The sequence below is a fragment of the Pholis gunnellus genome (genome assembly GCF_910591455.1).
Source record: "Pholis gunnellus genome assembly, chromosome: 20".
Classification (NCBI taxonomy): domain Eukaryota; kingdom Metazoa; phylum Chordata; class Actinopteri; order Perciformes; family Pholidae; genus Pholis; species Pholis gunnellus.
The window spans coordinates 16000759-16018238 of NC_136547.1; the positions used below are offsets into that span (position 1 = coordinate 16000759).

At 41.7% G+C, this 17480-nt stretch overlaps 2 protein-coding genes across 2 annotated transcripts in view; both read right to left on the reverse strand.

Moving 5' to 3' along the window:
- tlcd4a (TLC domain containing 4a) lies at window positions 1-13929 on the reverse strand. The gene is made up of 7 exons (XM_079181070.1): window positions 13296-13929; window positions 10566-10735; window positions 9274-9363; window positions 7843-7901; window positions 7508-7602; window positions 2381-2454; window positions 1-2130 (listed from the first exon to the last, which is right to left on the reverse strand). The coding sequence occupies exons 2-7, from the start codon at window positions 10718-10720 to the stop codon at window positions 1812-1814; spliced, it is 792 nt and encodes a 263-aa protein (XP_079037196.1). The 5' UTR covers window positions 10721-10735; window positions 13296-13929; the 3' UTR covers window positions 1-1811.
- Window positions 13930-15244: 1315 nt separating this feature from the next.
- The window catches only part of phldb2b (pleckstrin homology-like domain, family B, member 2b), a gene marked incomplete at its 5' end in the record, with an annotated part of 38491 nt that continues 36255 nt past the window's right edge, over window positions 15245-17480 (reverse strand). Inside the window, one exon of the mRNA XM_079181629.1 lies at window positions 15245-17333. Coding sequence (XP_079037755.1) covers window positions 17193-17333 — 141 coding nt within the window. The 3' untranslated portion in view covers window positions 15245-17192. The remainder of the gene's footprint in view (window positions 17334-17480) is intronic.

The following is a 17480-nucleotide window of genomic DNA, read 5'->3' on the forward strand; positions in this document are numbered from 1 at the left end:
GGGGGGGGGGGGGTGTAACAAAGTATTCAGTGTGCAATCATGAGTTGTTTTAAAAAGGCAACAAAATCAAATGCTGAACATAGCAAGGCGTATTTTCAAAACTAGCAATCCCCGTTTCTGTTTCACAAAACATTTGAAGATAGCTTTTGATGTACAGCTCATACAAAGATACATTTACAATGAAAATTCAAGTACATGTTCCGTAAATCATCGATGAATTGCAACTTTTAAATAAAAACAAATGATAGGCCTACATTTGTCTTAAAACGAGATTTGTTCCTGTGTTCAGTGTTGTACGATGATTGACAGCTTTGACAGCAGAACGATGCTTAGGAAAACAATAATAACGTGAATCTTTAAGTTTCCATACATTCCTGTCCACTGGGGGGGGGGGGGAGCACACAATCCTTGTAATCAAGCTGATGAATAAATATGGGAGTGTACATTATGTTTAACAGCGGATTGGAAATCATGGTTAACATGAGGCAGAAGCTTTATCCATCACAATGTTCTAAAACTGCAAAATACTTTTTTTTGACACGTACAGAACCATTACCCTCTGAAACACTGATTATTGTCCTTGATCATCAAACTTAAAATCTGCAAAAAAAAAATTATTTAGTCAAATGAATGTGTTGAACTCGTGTACAGAGTTCAATTCGCTGGCTAATCGCCGAATTCCTTCACGGTAAACACACACAGCAGCATGCAGCTTGTTGGCAAATGTTGCCCCGGGGGGGTAAATTTGAACAGCTTGTGCCTAAAAAGATATCAAAAATAGGAAGTGTGAATGTTATATAAACTTAAGGTCAACACCTGTTGCTAAAGGAGTGTCAGATTTCCCACTAAGCCTCTTAGCATAGAAGTCCTTCAAAGCAGCTGCTCTTTGTCTGTACTCTGTGTTTATTATTCTGTTTGTCTATGACACTGATTCCGAATCAGCACTCCAGGTCAGTTTGACCCTTTAACATGCACCGCACAATGTGAATAAATGACAGCTCCCGCAAAACCGTGTCAACAACTAATCTTTGTTAACAAAATGTCATTTTCTTTTTTTTTTCTTTTCCCAGTGTGGAATTTCAGGTTGTATACACATTAAAGGAAAATTGTCGCCTCAATTTTATTAAGGACAACAAATGTTCTTGCATTGCTTCACGTCAGCGTACAAACACAGCATTGACATTCGGTTCCCCTTTTAGCATTTCTAGGGTATTCTGTACACCAGCATCCTTTTCATTAAAAACAACAACTGTTTGTAAGTTTGAAAACTAATTTGCCTCGACCCCAGCAAGACAAAATAAATAGACAACATACAGTGTACCGGGGCCCTATCAACCCTACATTGTATAAATTACACCATTCAAATGCAACCAAGACTCACGATGTCAGATAAACTTCTCTTAACTGAACGGCAGTGGCTGAGTTATTAACGGTGTAATTCTGGGATTGAATATAATAATACTCTTCTGTTGGGCACAAAGTATGTAAAGAACGGTATACACTTTTTGACAATTTGTGGTTGGGCCAAGAGTCCATTGTCCCAGGACTCTTTTGTGTCGTGGTAAATTGTTCCAAGAGAACAATAATTGGCCGTGCACACGGTATTGCTGACAGTTCATTTCATGGCTTCGGGGACGGCCAGTTCAACGGTCCATCTCAAGTGACTCAATTTCCCTCGTTACATTCGGTCCTGTGATATCACTCTTCCCAGGTGCGACGGGTAAGTGTCCGAGCTGCCGCTCCCCGACGCGCTGAGAGTGACGTCATTGTGTCTCTGCTGTGGCTTTCTCACCACTGACACCCTGTCTCCTTTATTCCGTCTTCCCATTCTCCTGAGGCGTGCCGGCTTTGCTCTGGCGTGCCGAACGCAGCACCTTGTAGCAGCCGCGGGCAATCTTGTGCATCCACATAATGTTCATGATGTCCAAGCAGATACTGGAGCAGATCCAGGCTACACGGCCACCCCAGGGCACCAGGTAGAAAGCCTCAGTGCCATAGACCGCATACATACGAATGTAGTAGACTGGCATGACGGCGATGCGGACCATGAAAAAGACTACTGCCATGGCAACGCCATTCGCCATGTTGGGCCGGGAGGACTTGGGATAACCTAGTACCTCAAAGAACCAGCTGAAACACAACACATGGTTAAGAAAAAGTGTCTGGCAGGATATGTACATGTTGAAGACAATCACGAGTAGCTTGACGCTTTACATAAACAGTTAGCGGCCTGTTGTTTTAAGTGTCTAATCTAATCCGAACACAGAGAGAACATCCAAGAAGCAATGGATTGCCTTCATGTAATTTAAATTCTGATTAAATTCTAATTTAAGTTCTGAAATTGAATAAAAGCCCAGGTCATTAGTAAACAGGTACCTACCGCTGGTTCACACAGGGTGTAGAAAACTCAGCAAGCAGACGGAAGTTGGCAAAATAAGGCAACATTCCTTCGCCCTGGAAGAACAAGGTAAGAACAGGAAGACAACAAAACATGAAAGGGACAAAAACAAGACGAGTCATTTGGATCAGCAGGCATGAAGCTGATGTACCGCCTGCTCCTCAGAGTAACTAGGTAATCAATGTCTCCAATCTTCAGACATAACCATATGATATTTCAAGACATACTTTTTTTTGTGTGGGGAACTCAAAGATTAAAATTAGATGACGTACTTCCCAAATATAGACCTATTTGGCAGATCTAAGAAAAGAGCCTTCTCCTTCAGGGCACACAATTAGTCTTCAGCTAAAATTAGACTGCTCTTTAATTTGACTTTCCTAATGATTCATTCCCCTCATCTATTGTGAGCAGAAACTAGTCCATACTATAAAAGGAGCAAAATAACAGATTAACTGTAATGCATTGTGATCCAAGTCAGTTGTTCACACTAAGGGCTTGTTGACACAGTTGTCTTTAAATCAAAAGGGTTCATTCCCTGGGGAGCATGAATGTGCTGAGCACATTTAATCAATCTGTTTGAGTATCAGATATCTTTGGAGTGATGTTGACATTTTTGCTTGAAATTGGCACAATTGTTAACAAAATGGACATAGTTCATCCTCTTAGGAGTATGAACAATTTAAGGATTCATTCTATGGAGACCAAGAATACTCAGCGAATAAATCATCCTCACGGAAACTTAAATATTATTGGGAAAATCCAACACCTTGTATGTTGATGTCCAATCACTGTTGATTGTAAATGTCATTGAAGCAATTCTTTCCAATTATTTGCATTGCCCGTGAGCTTCTGATGCCTAGAGGGTCCCCGTCAGAACATATCCTCTTCCACAGCTAATGCTACCAGAACCTCTGCTGCAGTTCTCCAGGCACATACTCTGGGTAAACACAACTGTATATCAGAGTAAGCCAAAACACTGTAAAATGTATCCACGTCCTTAACATGCCCTGCAGTCATGTTTTGGGTTGCCGTCTTTGCTGTTGGAAACGTAGCTAGTTTGCAATACAAGCGAAGAAAACAAGGAAGTTCTGCTTTTGAGCGACAAAAGCGGAGAACAGAAATCCAGGCTGAAATAGCCTGTAGGCCTTCCTTTCCACTAACGGCGTCACTGTCGTGTCAAATGATGCCACTGAATGCAGAAGATAAACACATTTTGCAACTGCAAACTCCAAGTTTTCTCAGTCAATATAGCTGCACACTGAGGAATGTGTTGCTTCAATCGAATACATGTACCACCGACACTAATTGGACGTCCACATAAAGAGGTGGTGAATTTTCATGTTAAAGTCAAATTCAATGAAAACATAGTAACTCCAAGAGAACACGAGATATATTTACCAACCATCATTGGGCCTGTTTTTATAGAGACAATAAATGGCTTTGCCTGAAAAAGCAAAAAGTCAACATGTAGTATTGGCCGCATAAAGTGACTGCTACTGCTAACTCACATTTAATGTCTTCAAACATACTGGGAAGACCACACTGCACTGCAGTTCATCTGAGGAACATCTCGACATTTAAGAGGGTTTTGAGCAAATATCAACACAGCACAGGCTTTGATACATTTGATGTACAACCATACATACATTCAGCCAGCCACTATTTAAAAAGGAGCAACCAGAAGCCATGCAGAGTAAAAAGCGATACGTTTAACTGCCAAACATGTCGTTGTTTAGAAGATCAGGGCCTGAATTCCATGCTGTATGAGATCATCTTCAGCAGGTTTGTACCTGAACTCAAAACTGGATTATGAGTGCTGGAAACTATTCCTAATGAAGCTAAACACAGTTGCAATATTACAAAGGCACAAACTAGAAATATTGGTTTCTGACCTGGACAGAAGCCACTGTGAGGCCCTTGAGTGATCCTACCATGGGATAAGCTTAAATCGATTGATTTCTGTTCCAATTGAAAAATTTTCCGCTGCTGCTAAATAGAATGAAGATGATCTTACAACCGAGATGCTTTCAGGACTCCCCATCTTAAATAGTGTTGATTAAAATTAGCCATTAGCCAGATACATTTGTGTAATGACTGAAAAACTGAATTATACTGCTGTGATCTACATCTTAATTGCAATTAAAATAGTTGGATTTTGAATTTTGTGTCTAACTCATGACTGTAAAAATTAAGCACAGAAGCCAAACTCAGAATTAAGAGACAAATCACAGCATTCAATTTCACCGACAGACCCACCAAGAACTTCAGGGTTATTTGGCTAGTGGCCAGGCTTTAACTGCATTTACAGGTAGACTTACCGTCAGGGCTGAAATAAAAGCTGGACATTAAAACATACTTACTATGTGACACAAACAGGGTAATCTGCATTGCAGTTTTTGTACCGTATGATTTGAACTTTCCACCTAGCATGAGGAATACTAGTACCTCTAGGAACTGGTAAGTCCATACTGTGACTGGGCATCATATCTGCTCAGTGTAACACAACAGCAATAGTAGCAGACAAGACAGGAAAAGGAAAGTCCCCATCTAGACCAAGACCTGCTCTGGGTTTTCTAAATGACACACAACCATTTTGGTAGTTTTTGCATGAACGGGGACGACACAGTCCGACTTGATGTTGGCAGTTTTTGCATGTAGGGTTTGAAGAGGGGCTATTTGTGTTAAAGTCAGCGGAGGACACAGAGACAGAAAGACAGACAGATATTTTAGAAGAAAAAGAAAAAAAGATGCAACCACAATGGGAAGCAAATAAGAAGCAACATTTACAACACTGAGAAGAAAGCATGCATGTGCATGTAATAATTACACAGCAGTTAATACATTATATTTTTGGTTAGGCTGTGCTTGACTGTTAAAAACACATAGAAAATACAGATTATTGCTGTCGAAGAAAAAAAAAAATCATACTATTACTTGAACACTGTTTCTGTTGTCACCAAGCCATTAGTGAACGATTAATCAATAATCAAAACATACCAACAAGCTTATGACATTAAGCTGATCTGAAGTTTGCTTTCAATCTAAGTCAATTCAATCAGGCCTTCATTTGGCTGTGTGCCGCAGGGTTTATTCATATTTTGAGTAGAATTTATTGTGTATTTGACATGAAAACGTCCACATAAACACACCCAACACATTAACTAATAAGACTTTGACAACATACGACACATTTGACTAAATACAAAACTAAATCAAATCAAAATGACATCAAGGGTTAACCACTTTTATTGGGGTTTTACCGCAAATTTAATATGGCTACAGTGATGTGGCTCACAATATGTTTTCTAACGCGGAGCATTCATTCTGTTTTCCCACATGAATTTCAGATCCAGTCTAAGGAAACATTCATGAGTGTCCAGTAACAGTATGGCCTACTTCGTTTCAGTTATCTAATTTATACATTGCTCTGTTTCTCCAAATGAAAGGCTGGATTTACAGTCGGTTATGAATCACATATTTAATGTAATTATTGTTTGGATGCAGAAATGTGGAAAAGTGATATTCCTCATTATCAATGCAATGAAGACAGGCACTAATATCAGATATTTCACATTAAAGAAGATGAAATCTGTAAATCCATCCAGTGACTGGAGTGTAGTTAGGGGTCAAATGTAAATCTTGACTGCGAGGTTTACACCAAAAAAAACATCGTTTTTTACTGCTTTCTGGCAACGTAAAAAAGGTTAAATCCAAGAATAGTTAAAGTATGGGGACTCAGGCAGAGCAATGCACACTTAGTGTTCTTTTGCATTTTCCTCTCTATAGAAAATACAGAGCACGTATTCTAGGGAACCACACTGAAGTTTGCTTAACTCAAATAAAATGGGTATAAAAGGAAACTTTTAATAGCATTAACAACAGTAATTCTGTAAACTCAGAGTACATCTGACAGAATACATTCAACATGGCATGGCTATCTGGTGATGCACTATCATCTCGGGGGTCATGTGGATGACATTATTTGAGTTTTTCCCTCATCGGGGAATCTCAGGAGGAGTGTAAGGAAGAGAAAGAAGAGGCAGAACTGGCACAATAACAGACAGGCGGCAGGTAATGTAGATAGGCAGGGAAGTAATTAAGAAAGTTAAATACTGTTTGCTATAGCATGCACAGTGACAAGATAAGGAGCCCTGCCCGTGTAGAATGCTTCAGAACTGCAAGCATGCACACGGTGGTTACAGTTTAGCATACAGCTGCGCTAAGCTCAACTTGCGCCGGATTCATACAACATTTAAGAGGGGGGTCAGTAAAACAGAAAGCACAGAAATTGTAAGGGCAAGGTGAGGGGGGGGGGGAGGGGTCATCAGCCAGTACCATCATTGAGCATTCCATGCAAAAAATACCATAGTCATTCATCTCCATAATATTTATCAACAGATCCTGGCGACCTAGAGGGTTTCAGATCGAACCAAGAGTGAACAGCACTGCCCATAAATGCTGAGTACATTAAACTGTCTCCATATCAGAGGACTTGGGACATTATCATCAGGCTAATGTCAATAACCACAGCTGATTTCGTAATAGTGATAAGAGAGTGACACCATCATGTATTTTTGATAAGATTGCTTTTTATAGTGCAGCTTTAACGATCGCTAAACCTGAGTGAAATGTCAAACTAACCTGAAACCTACAGTCATGTTATTCCTGCAATCCTCACATCATTTAAACTTGCCATTTCCCCGGGCAGGTTAAAGAATACAACCGCTTAGCACTTGCACGTCCTCGGAACGCCAAAACTGTGCAGGGAAACAGTTCTGGAGAGACTGTAACTCACCGACTAGCGCAGTACTCAAGCACTTTATTTCACTTCCACTGAAAGAGATGAAGCCAATGAGGTGGACTTCGAACATCCGTATGGTTTCCTTCTCTGATGCGACTGTACAGTTTAGGGTACAGTTTCACTTGTCGCACTTACTGTACTTGCCTTGTGCATATTCAACCAAAGTATATGAGCTGCATGGAGACACTTGCTGAATGGTGGCTAAGTTAGGTAAAAGGCCCAGCTTGACAGGACACAGCTGTTCACCCTTGGTTTGTCTCCTTCCCATCTTGCCTGCACGTTCTGCTATTGGACAATAGGGCACTCACCAGTACATAGTAGTAAGCATACAACGCTGCCAGATGGTGAACTACAAAAAATTTGTCGCCTATCGCCTTCCAATAGTAAAATATCAGCAGCAGATCTGGAAGACAGAAGCACAGGGGGAGAGAGAGAGAGATAACATCCTTTCATGAGTGAAATCAAAACATTTGAAGTACATAAAACTGAACAGGACCACACTGAAAAATTTAAAATGTTATATTTTATACGCCAAAACTCAAGTGAGTTCTCCAAGCATGAAGTTATCCCATCGTATTACATGCATGTTCTTCTGGTCTCATTTTCACAACCATTATCTGGCTAAACTGTATGTTTCTCTTACCAGATATGAGGTAGCCTGTTGTGATGCCAACATTAGTCTTCACCAATGTAGGGTCTCCCCTATTGAACAAAAACACATTTGGTTTTACAGGGTTTACGAGTCTCCATATGCACACTGCCATTCAAAAGGTTCAGAATCCCCGGCCACAAAAGTTTGATTGGTTATTTGTCAGGTGGCAGAGAAGACTAGAAGTGCTTTTAGGATGTAGAAAGTCCTCTTTACAAATAGATGTTATTTTGTATGAAGGGTTTCCTGAAAAAGTTACGTTTTGTACATGGAGAACAAAACGCTGTGCAATGATCTAACCATGCTGACAATGAAATAAGAGTAGAGGTGGGCGGTGTACCGGTTTCATCCTCGTCACCATCGTCACGTTCGGCCACAACATGGACTTCAAAATACCGTCTTTGCGCAGTTTTTGCACACACACAGGGACGAGGGAGATACAACACCCAATGAACTACGCTTGTTCCCTTTCATCGATTAACAATACAAATAGAAGGATAGTCCAGAGTTAGCAATAGTCAGCTGAACATACTGTGGACTTGCAAATCACAGATTAAACCTATTCAACCGAACCAATGGGTGGACTGCAGAGAGCCCAAAATATCTTGAGCACAATTGTGTTTCAATAATGATCGAAGGTCACTTTTCTTTTTTAATTATGCCTGTCGAGCTGTCCATGCTAGTACAGCACATACAGTTCACATTAAGGGTGGAAGATTTACGGCTTGGAATTCCTTGTTATCTTTGAAACAATGGGTGTTTGATTTCACACACAAGCAGGTTTTTCATTTCCAGATTTGATCAGCTCTAGCCAGCACTAGCTCCTTGAGCTGGCTGAAAACAATGTCTCCTGTTGACTTTATGATAATTCCAGAGAACTTGTTTTAAAACGAGAACCATATAAAAAGATCTTGGACATGAACTTGACCACTATATGTAGTATAATATATTGCTAAGAGACTAAAGCTAAAGCGCAGGATAGCTTTTCAGCTCTCGAGTCATAGTTCAGTTGGCTAACTAGAAATGTAATAAAATTGTTATTTCAAACATACATTTAGGCTTTCGTGTTCATATTTCTAAACAGTACGCTGGACTTTACAACAGAACAAACACGAGTTTTGAGAAACGTAACTATCTTTAGTGATGGGCTTGGCTCCAGGTCTTGGAGTGCTAATGTTATCCTCAACTCTGATATCGGCGATAGAGTCTTGGCTCCATCACAGTGGATGTGACCGTTTGAAACGGGGGTTTTCCTAACATAAGCTCTAAAACACACATAATAATGAAGTTAGCTATATGCTAACGGTACCCCTTGATCTGTTGGAAAAAAACTCACACAGCACACTGTATAAAATGACAAAAAAAAAAAAAAAAAGTATGGAAAGTAAAGGTTAAAAAACATGCAATTCACAGCCAAACTCTCACCAGACTGGGTCTTCATTGACAGCATCATCAAAGAACAAGATGTAGAGACAGAAGATTCCCACCAACAGTGCGTGAAACGTTGACACCGTCCTGAAATGAAAACCAAAACACACACACACACACAGCCGTGATGATTGTCTCCTGTCTGACAGGAGCAGGACTGACACATTGTGTGCTCAATAAGCTTGCCAAAGGAATATTGAGTATCTCTCTCAATTCATGCGGCTCGTGTGGTTTTAGACGACGGCGTGTCATCTTTTTTGTCCTCACAGTGAATCAACTGATTGCCTGTCACGGCTGCACACAGATTCCGACCAATTAGACTAAGAGATTAAACACTGCTGAAGGGTCAGGGCGGAGCGGCACACAGTCCCAGTCGGTCACTGAGGCAGTGAGACAGTCTGCCAGTTCTCAGCAGTCAGTCAGGAAGACACAATGACAGCCACACTGCATATAAGACTGTTTTCGACAGAATCTGTAAAGTCACGAGCCTCAGAAAAGGCTCCCCGCAGCCCGGGTCCAGCTCCACTAATCCTTCACTTTCATTTGCTCATAAACCATGTGACCATTTCAATATCACAAGTGCTCTCGTTAGTAATAAACTTAATATGAGGGGAAATAAAAAAACGAGTGATTCATGCAAGTTGGAGTTCGCCCGCTGGACATCTTTCAATCTACAGCACGGCTTTCACTGTACTCACAGTGCTCAAAGATCACAGCCTGTCTGTCTGTCTCACTCAAGACACAAAACACTTTTTGCTCCAGCCAATTTGTTCTAACCAGTATCTGCAATGTTCCCATAACAAGTTAGCAGAAAAAAACACGACACTTGGTTGTCGTTTAGATCAAATAGTTCATCAGTCTGAACACTGTGCCCTTGAAGCATTCCTACTCGTCCGTCCATTTTGACTGACGAACTGTGAGGATAAAAGGGTATATTATCGCTTCAGTAAAATACCACGGCCATGCTTTACAATCTGTAAAATCTACGGTCCTTGTTAAATGTTAAAATGATGAGGTTAAACTGACACAAATGCACAGAGGAATGTGAGAACAAAACGTTTCCACTGAGTTTCCATCATGCTGCCGGCACCTTGAAAACAGCGGCATGTGGAGCAAACACACAATGATCCCACTAGTGAGTCAGATACTAGTCTGACAGGAAATATGTGGTTTGACTGAAACAAAACCCCTCGGGCCAACATCTGAACTGAGAGCAGTGCTGCACTCTCTGCTGCATGCCACACGTACATATTCAGACTCATCGTGGGCATAATTGTGTGTCACGTCACCTTGAGTTCCATTCCACCCTCTGCTTGTCGCTGAGAATGAGGAAGCCGGGGCTGATGCGCGTGGACGTCCAGGGGCTGAATTTGTGGAAGAGCCACTGGAAGGTGAAGAAACTGATCACCGAGATGGCGAGAATAAACTGGTTGAATGGATCCATGGCCACCCAACCTGACTGTGGGGGGATGGAGGGAAAGAAGGTAAAAGGTTAGAAATGCTCAGTTGTTTCATCACAATATTCTGAAACCTTAAAAGTTAACCAGAGAAACGGGAGGGGGGGGGGGGGGTGATTACCAGCTATCAAAGATATCAACTCTGCTCCATCAGCTTCTCTACATCTTTACAGCCTCTACCAAAACACTGGCTGAAACAAACGCATTAAGATAAGATAATGTATTACCTTCTGGGTCTGTGTTACAGAGGAAGCGTGGCTCTTTAGACGGAAGACAAGCACGTGAACACGCACTGTGCGCTGAAACCAGTCCTTGTGGTTTCACACACAGCTTCTAAACCCGCACACACACACACACACACCTCCCTTCCCAGGAAGCCGTGCAACAACAATGGGCATGCTGATCTACTGCATCTATTACCCAGTAAACTTCCAAAAAGCTGTGTGCATTTTTTAACTGGCCCTGAGCTTCGCTTTGTTTGCTTTTAACACACACACCCAAGTACCAGTGACCTATGATCCACAAAAGGTATGTGCAATGCAGCTGCATGCAGAGTTTACCTAAATAGCCCTTCTCCCGTTATATCGGTCCAGTTTGCATGAGATTTAACAATGCACATTATGGCTGGATTGATTTCAACAGAATGAAGTGTCAGAGCAAATACTATGATACCAATATAACTTTCGAAATGCAACATTAAAGAGACGTATCTCACAGCTCTACTTTTTCTCTTAATGGGAGGCTGGTATCTCAGCTTTGCCGTTAGAGCATCCGAAATGGAAACAGGTCAGCCATGTGTTGGAAAATGTGAGTGGAGCATGGGCACATGGTATAAAGGGAGATCAGCATGGGATGGTTCAATAAAATCAATTTCATATTGATACTTTAATTCAAAATCAAAATCTAGGCCTCGAAGTAGCGTGACGTGTAGTAGAACGAACGCCACATACTAAATCTATTTCATCCCATCTATATTTGGAACAAAAGCAAGTGTTGTCTATAAGACGACAAAGATCCAAAAAATGAGCGGCTCTGCAGGCCCACTGGCTCGCAGCCAGTAAATGTATGTCAGTGACTGAGGTCCACCGCAGCCTCTGTGAGTCCAGACCACTGAACTGTTTCATGAGTGTTGCCTGGGGGCCATGTGCATACGGACTGATTTGACTGTTGCCAGCTCAGTAAACTTTACAGACATATTTACGTCTCCCAATTAAAGCAACAGAGTGCACACATCTCCGTCCCTGGAGCTCTGGCCTTGGGGATTATATACCTGCCTTTGTTCCGGCATTACGCCTTAAGAAATGCTCAAGGACAACAACGGTGTGCCTCACTGGAAAGTCACCAGTGACCTGAGCTGCCAATTCCACAGAGCCCACTCCTTCAGCATGCATGTAAAGCATCAAAGTGAGCACAAGTACTTTAATGTACTGCAAGGCAGAAAGACTTTTGTTATTAGAGGGATACTTCCATACTGTGATTTTAACTGAGGGGATACATAGATATCTGATTGTTTTGTGTACACACCTGTTTGTATTCTGCACGTTGCCACGTGGGACCCTGTTGCCAAGGGCAAACGGTTACAAAGGTCAACTTGAGGATACAGGAAAAATAAATAAATAGCTGAAGCACCGTGGTGAACAGAGCACCACTACAAACAAAAAACCTGACTTTTAACATTTGGGTATATTTGTCAAGGGTGTTTCATAAGCGAAGACTTACACATATTAAATCCCTGAAAATAAACTGTGATTTAGCTGAGGTTGCAATGAGCTGATGACACGCTAGGTTGTTTTTATTGCCCTTGATTCAATAAACCAGTAGTGATAATTAAACAAAGGGGGGGGGGGCAGAAACTATAACCTCCAATCAGGACTCATGCAACGCATCACAACAGACAATTATTTTGAAAACACCCCAACATTATTCCGTTTGCCCTCAGAGCACACTGTAGTCACTAAGGCACAGAGCAGACGTGCTTATCTGGAAATGTATTTGGCTATGACAAGGTTATGACTTTAGAGGATTCACCTTCAAACTAAGAAGTGTTATTGTCAACCATTAAGATGGAGCAGGGCATGTTTGGGCACGGTAGACCTACATTGTCTGTCAAATGACGTCCTCATTTTCATTTTAGAGTTCCCTAACAGGTTTTGCTTAAAAGGTTGTTTTGGCACGCGCCATATATGTCCTTAACCACGTAAGGTGAAAATGCGCTTGCGTAAGACGGGGTAGACTTTTTCTCCCGTTTTTTTTTTTTTTTAAAGAGGAAACGATATCCCCCCCACGAAAATAACTCAGCTATGTGCATCACGTTGCATTTCGGAGATGCTTGATCACAATCGATCGCCCCGGAGCAAAACGAATGATCAACCAAGTGCCCACGGTGGTTTAAAGCGACGGATATTATGGCACGCTCAAGGCCAATGACCGCCGCATTGGCCGGGAACAGCTGCTGTTGCTGGGAAATGTGTTGAAGGGAAGAAAAAACAACAACAACACCGGCCCGGTCGTGTGTCTTGCGTACCAGCCATAGATAATGTGCAAAATATGAGACGGGCCTACCTTATGACGTTCATTAAGATGATCTGCAGCCGCTCTCTCTCAACTGGTTATGGTGTCCAGGGTCGTTTGCGAAACCGTGTATGTTGAGTCAAAGCAACAGCCATGTCCAGACATATTTTTTTGGGATAAACAACACGAGCCCGCCTCCCCGGCTCCCGCTCCGCGCACACGCTAACGACAACTCGCGGGGGACGCGGCGGGGCCGGAGCTCCGTGTCTGCGGCAGCTTCGCGGTGTTTATCGAGAAGCCCATCCAACACGAAACGTGCATAATTGCAGAGGTGCTGCTCGACGCTCGATTACAGGGACGATTGCGGGTATTGGTGTGTAAGAGGCATCTCTCTCTCTCTCTCTCTCTCTCTCTCTCTCTCTCTCTCTCTCTCTCTTTCTCTCTCTCTCTCTCTCTCTCTCTCTCTCATATATTTAGGGCTCGAATTACAGCTGAATTCTTAAAGACACACTCCCGTGCACACTGCCACAGTGGTCCGCCCAAGAACACACTCACTGTGTCTATTTATAGCCACGGCTTGTTGAACTGATCCAGGGTACATCAGCGAACTGTAGGCATGGCGCACCGGTCCTGGTATATCCGGGCCCTTCACTGACACCGCTCAATCTTTTGCATTCCTCTTGTTTTGTCATTATTTGTCTGCTGCATGGCCTAACAAGTGACCCAGATGGCTACTGTTTGAGAATTGGTGAGACAGAATCAGAGTTTCAGCTCCCAGTGTCTTCCCCTGTCCCTTCTCAGATGTCAGCCACAGAGCAGAGTCCACCCAAACACATTGCCAGAGGGAAGGTGACAGATTGAATGACCAGTGACAGCAATTTAAAATATCTATAAATCAAATGAGCAAGACCGGGGTATTTACAGCATAGAGATATGCCTTGATCCCAATCAACAGAGCACTCACACTTGATAATAGGCCATGTGAAAATTGCAATTTTGGAATTCATTGTTAAGAGTATTTTTTGCTGTAAAAGAAGTGCCAGCTATTAGCCTCATATCTGTGTTCTCAACCTCCCTGCTGCTGGAAAACTTTAACTCTGACATCCAAGCGAACATGAGGAGATACTGCTTTAAGTTAAACAGTGGCAATAAGCATCTGCTGGGCTTCGTGTAAAGACGGCACACATATTGGTTTGTTTGTAACATGCAGGTTGGTCTTTCAGCTGTGATGAGCACATTTCAGGGTCAAACAAGCGCTACATATCAATTGTGCGGCCAAGGACAATGTCCTCGCCGTTGAGGTGGAATTTTTCTCAATATCCCAAATGGCTGCTTTCTGAGAATGAATTTCTAAAGCTGCATTTCAGTCAGGCAAGAACTGGATGAACTGGATTGGATGAACCACTCACAGTAAAGGACCATGTCGTGACATTTGGAGGAATCAAAGGCTATGACACAGTTCAGCACGCCAAAGACTGGTGGCTTGGAATGGTGCTGTCTATTGATCTGAAGCATCATCTCAGAGACTTTCCCAGGACATCCTGATCAACTCGTTTGGCTGGGTGTAGTTCGGTAGAAATAAAATAGTTCCTACATCAAAATCCTCATAACAAAGTCTGTGGATTATCTCGATATTATATATATATTATGATATAATATGCATTTTTGATTAGGGGTGAACTGTCCCTTTATTAAAATGCAACAAGCACCTCACATGGAGGTTTGTGGTTCAACCATGCAAGGTGCCACCTGCCCATCAGGATTCTAACTAACCATTGTGACTCATTCATAGGAGGATTGAAGGACGACCTGCTCCTCCCAGTCGCCACAGTTGTCAAAGCCATATTTTCATCCCTGCAAAAAGTGGCCTTGTAGATTATTTCGGGGGACACACTGGGCAGTATGATCTCAGAAATATAACTTCTTGAAAATCATTAAAAAAGGTAAAATATATAATTTTTATTATTCATATGGAAATAAAAAATTAAGAAACATGCATTGGTATAAATACAGTAGGATCATCATACAAATTACTTGTAAAAAACAAACAAAAAGCAGCTCATGGAAGCTTCCACTGTAACAGTTCCTTTAGTTGGTGGAGAACAACCATGTGCTTGTCATGTAAAAACATATCATTTTGATCGTATTGTACTGAACAAAGGAGAAGTCAAAGCAAAGTAACCACATATACATTAAACCACATGAACATGTACTTTGGTCGATAAACAAAAAGCTACGCCAAGAGGCAAGATGATAAATGCATCCATCAGTGGACTGAATCATTCAGACGTAGTATGGAGTACGCTGTGAAATGTAAAAGCAGCTTTGGTGATCAATGTGGAATAGTCAGTTCAACTAAAACCATTGAATTAGTGGTAATAAAAGCAATGCAATGAAAGCTAGCGGACCAAAGCAGCACAATGATCAATCAGTTAGGGTGACTAAACGCCTCGTAAGTGTGTGTACCATGGATTCTTTCTTCCCGACACCTACGTGCTTCCACATCGGTATATTTTCCTCACCAGAGACAGTTCGGCGTTGTATATAGATACAGGCAGCTCTTAAAAATATAGATAATATGCATGTCAAAAATACTGAGCCACTAACTTCTTTGAGAAGTTCTGAGTTGATCATGGATCATGTCCTCACTGTCATCATCCAACTACAACTTCGAAGCAAAATGTACAAATATCACAATGTTGTGCCTCAGTAAAAGTCATTCTTCTTCATGCTCATTTAACCAACTCCTGACATAGAAAATAACAAGCTAGATCCTAACTATGTTTTAATAGAGCTTCATTGCTGAGCCTGTGGTGACACTATTCTAAACCCGGCACAGCAATCCATTCAAAAAAAATGACTGGTTATCACCATTGAGTGCATAATGACACTCCAATTGAAATTGTTTATGTGATGGTGCGGCTTGGATTATTAGTGTTATACACCATGTAAGTAATAGCACCTTGTAGCTACATTAGAAGCTTGCAGTAAATAGAAGTGCACGCTAAACAGGCACTTCTAAGCACACGTGTGTATAAATTCACACATGATCATGTGATGCACGCGTGCACATCCGTGCACACAGTTCAGACCTGAGAATGCCACAGTAATGATGCATGAAATTAGATGGGAAAAAAGTGGAAAATTTAAATACATTTGCTACTATTTTTACTAAATGAATATGCATTATTTATTCTGTACACAGAAACATTGTTTAAAATGATCAGAACAGAAACTGTATAAATCAAACCCATCTCAAGATAGATGACACGCTCTTCCATGACGTGTTCAAATTGTTCAGGCTCTGCATGGCACTCAGCGTTTCCTAACACAACTACTGTTATGCATTCCTAGTTGATGTTGATAATGACATACTATAGAGCTCAAACTGGCTGACTCAGCATCACTTTATCCAATGGTATCTCCACATTAAAAGTCTTTTTGTAAAAAGCTTCTTATAGCTAAAAGAAAGGAGCTGCTGAGTCACAGTCTGCTCTTCTCTGAAGAAAATGGGTTGTAAAAAGCTCATATCAAATATATATTTAACGTGTTTATCCTTTACACTTAGGCGAAACCTTGAGGTACACCTGAACTCACTCCAAGGCACATCGGTGCACCAGAGCACATTTTAGAGCTCCTGAAGCTTATAACATCTCTGGGATTGCATAGAAACTGTTCAAATTATTATCTTGTATCTGCCCACAAGTTCACATGAATGCTCCACATATTATTACAAACTCTGCCCATCTTGCACATGAGGCGGATAAACGACAGTAAAATGATCTTGAGTAACTCGGGGGCTGCTGTCTCTACACAACAGAAACCGTGTTCATTCTTCAACAAAGATGAGAATAACGTCCATCCGAAAACTGAAAAAGTCCAAGGATAAAAAAAAAAGAAAGGAATAGAAAGCTTAGTCACAGCCCATTGGCACGTCCCGCTCCTTCACTACACCATGAACTGGGTGTAACCCTCAGCGCCCGTGACGATCACATCCATCCAGATCCTCATGGCCTCCGGAGAGGGAGCCACCATGTAGTAGACTCTGTCATGAGTCTTCACACTGAAGGTCAGGGAGGGATTTGGGCTCTGAGGTGGAGGATGCAACGAGAACAGTGGGAGGAAAAATGAGACGGGGAATGATGAATGGTGAGTGGGAGACAGAAAGAGGTGAGACAGAATTTTACACGTAAATTAGAAGATAATAAATCGTACTTTTCAGGACGGGAGTATTTT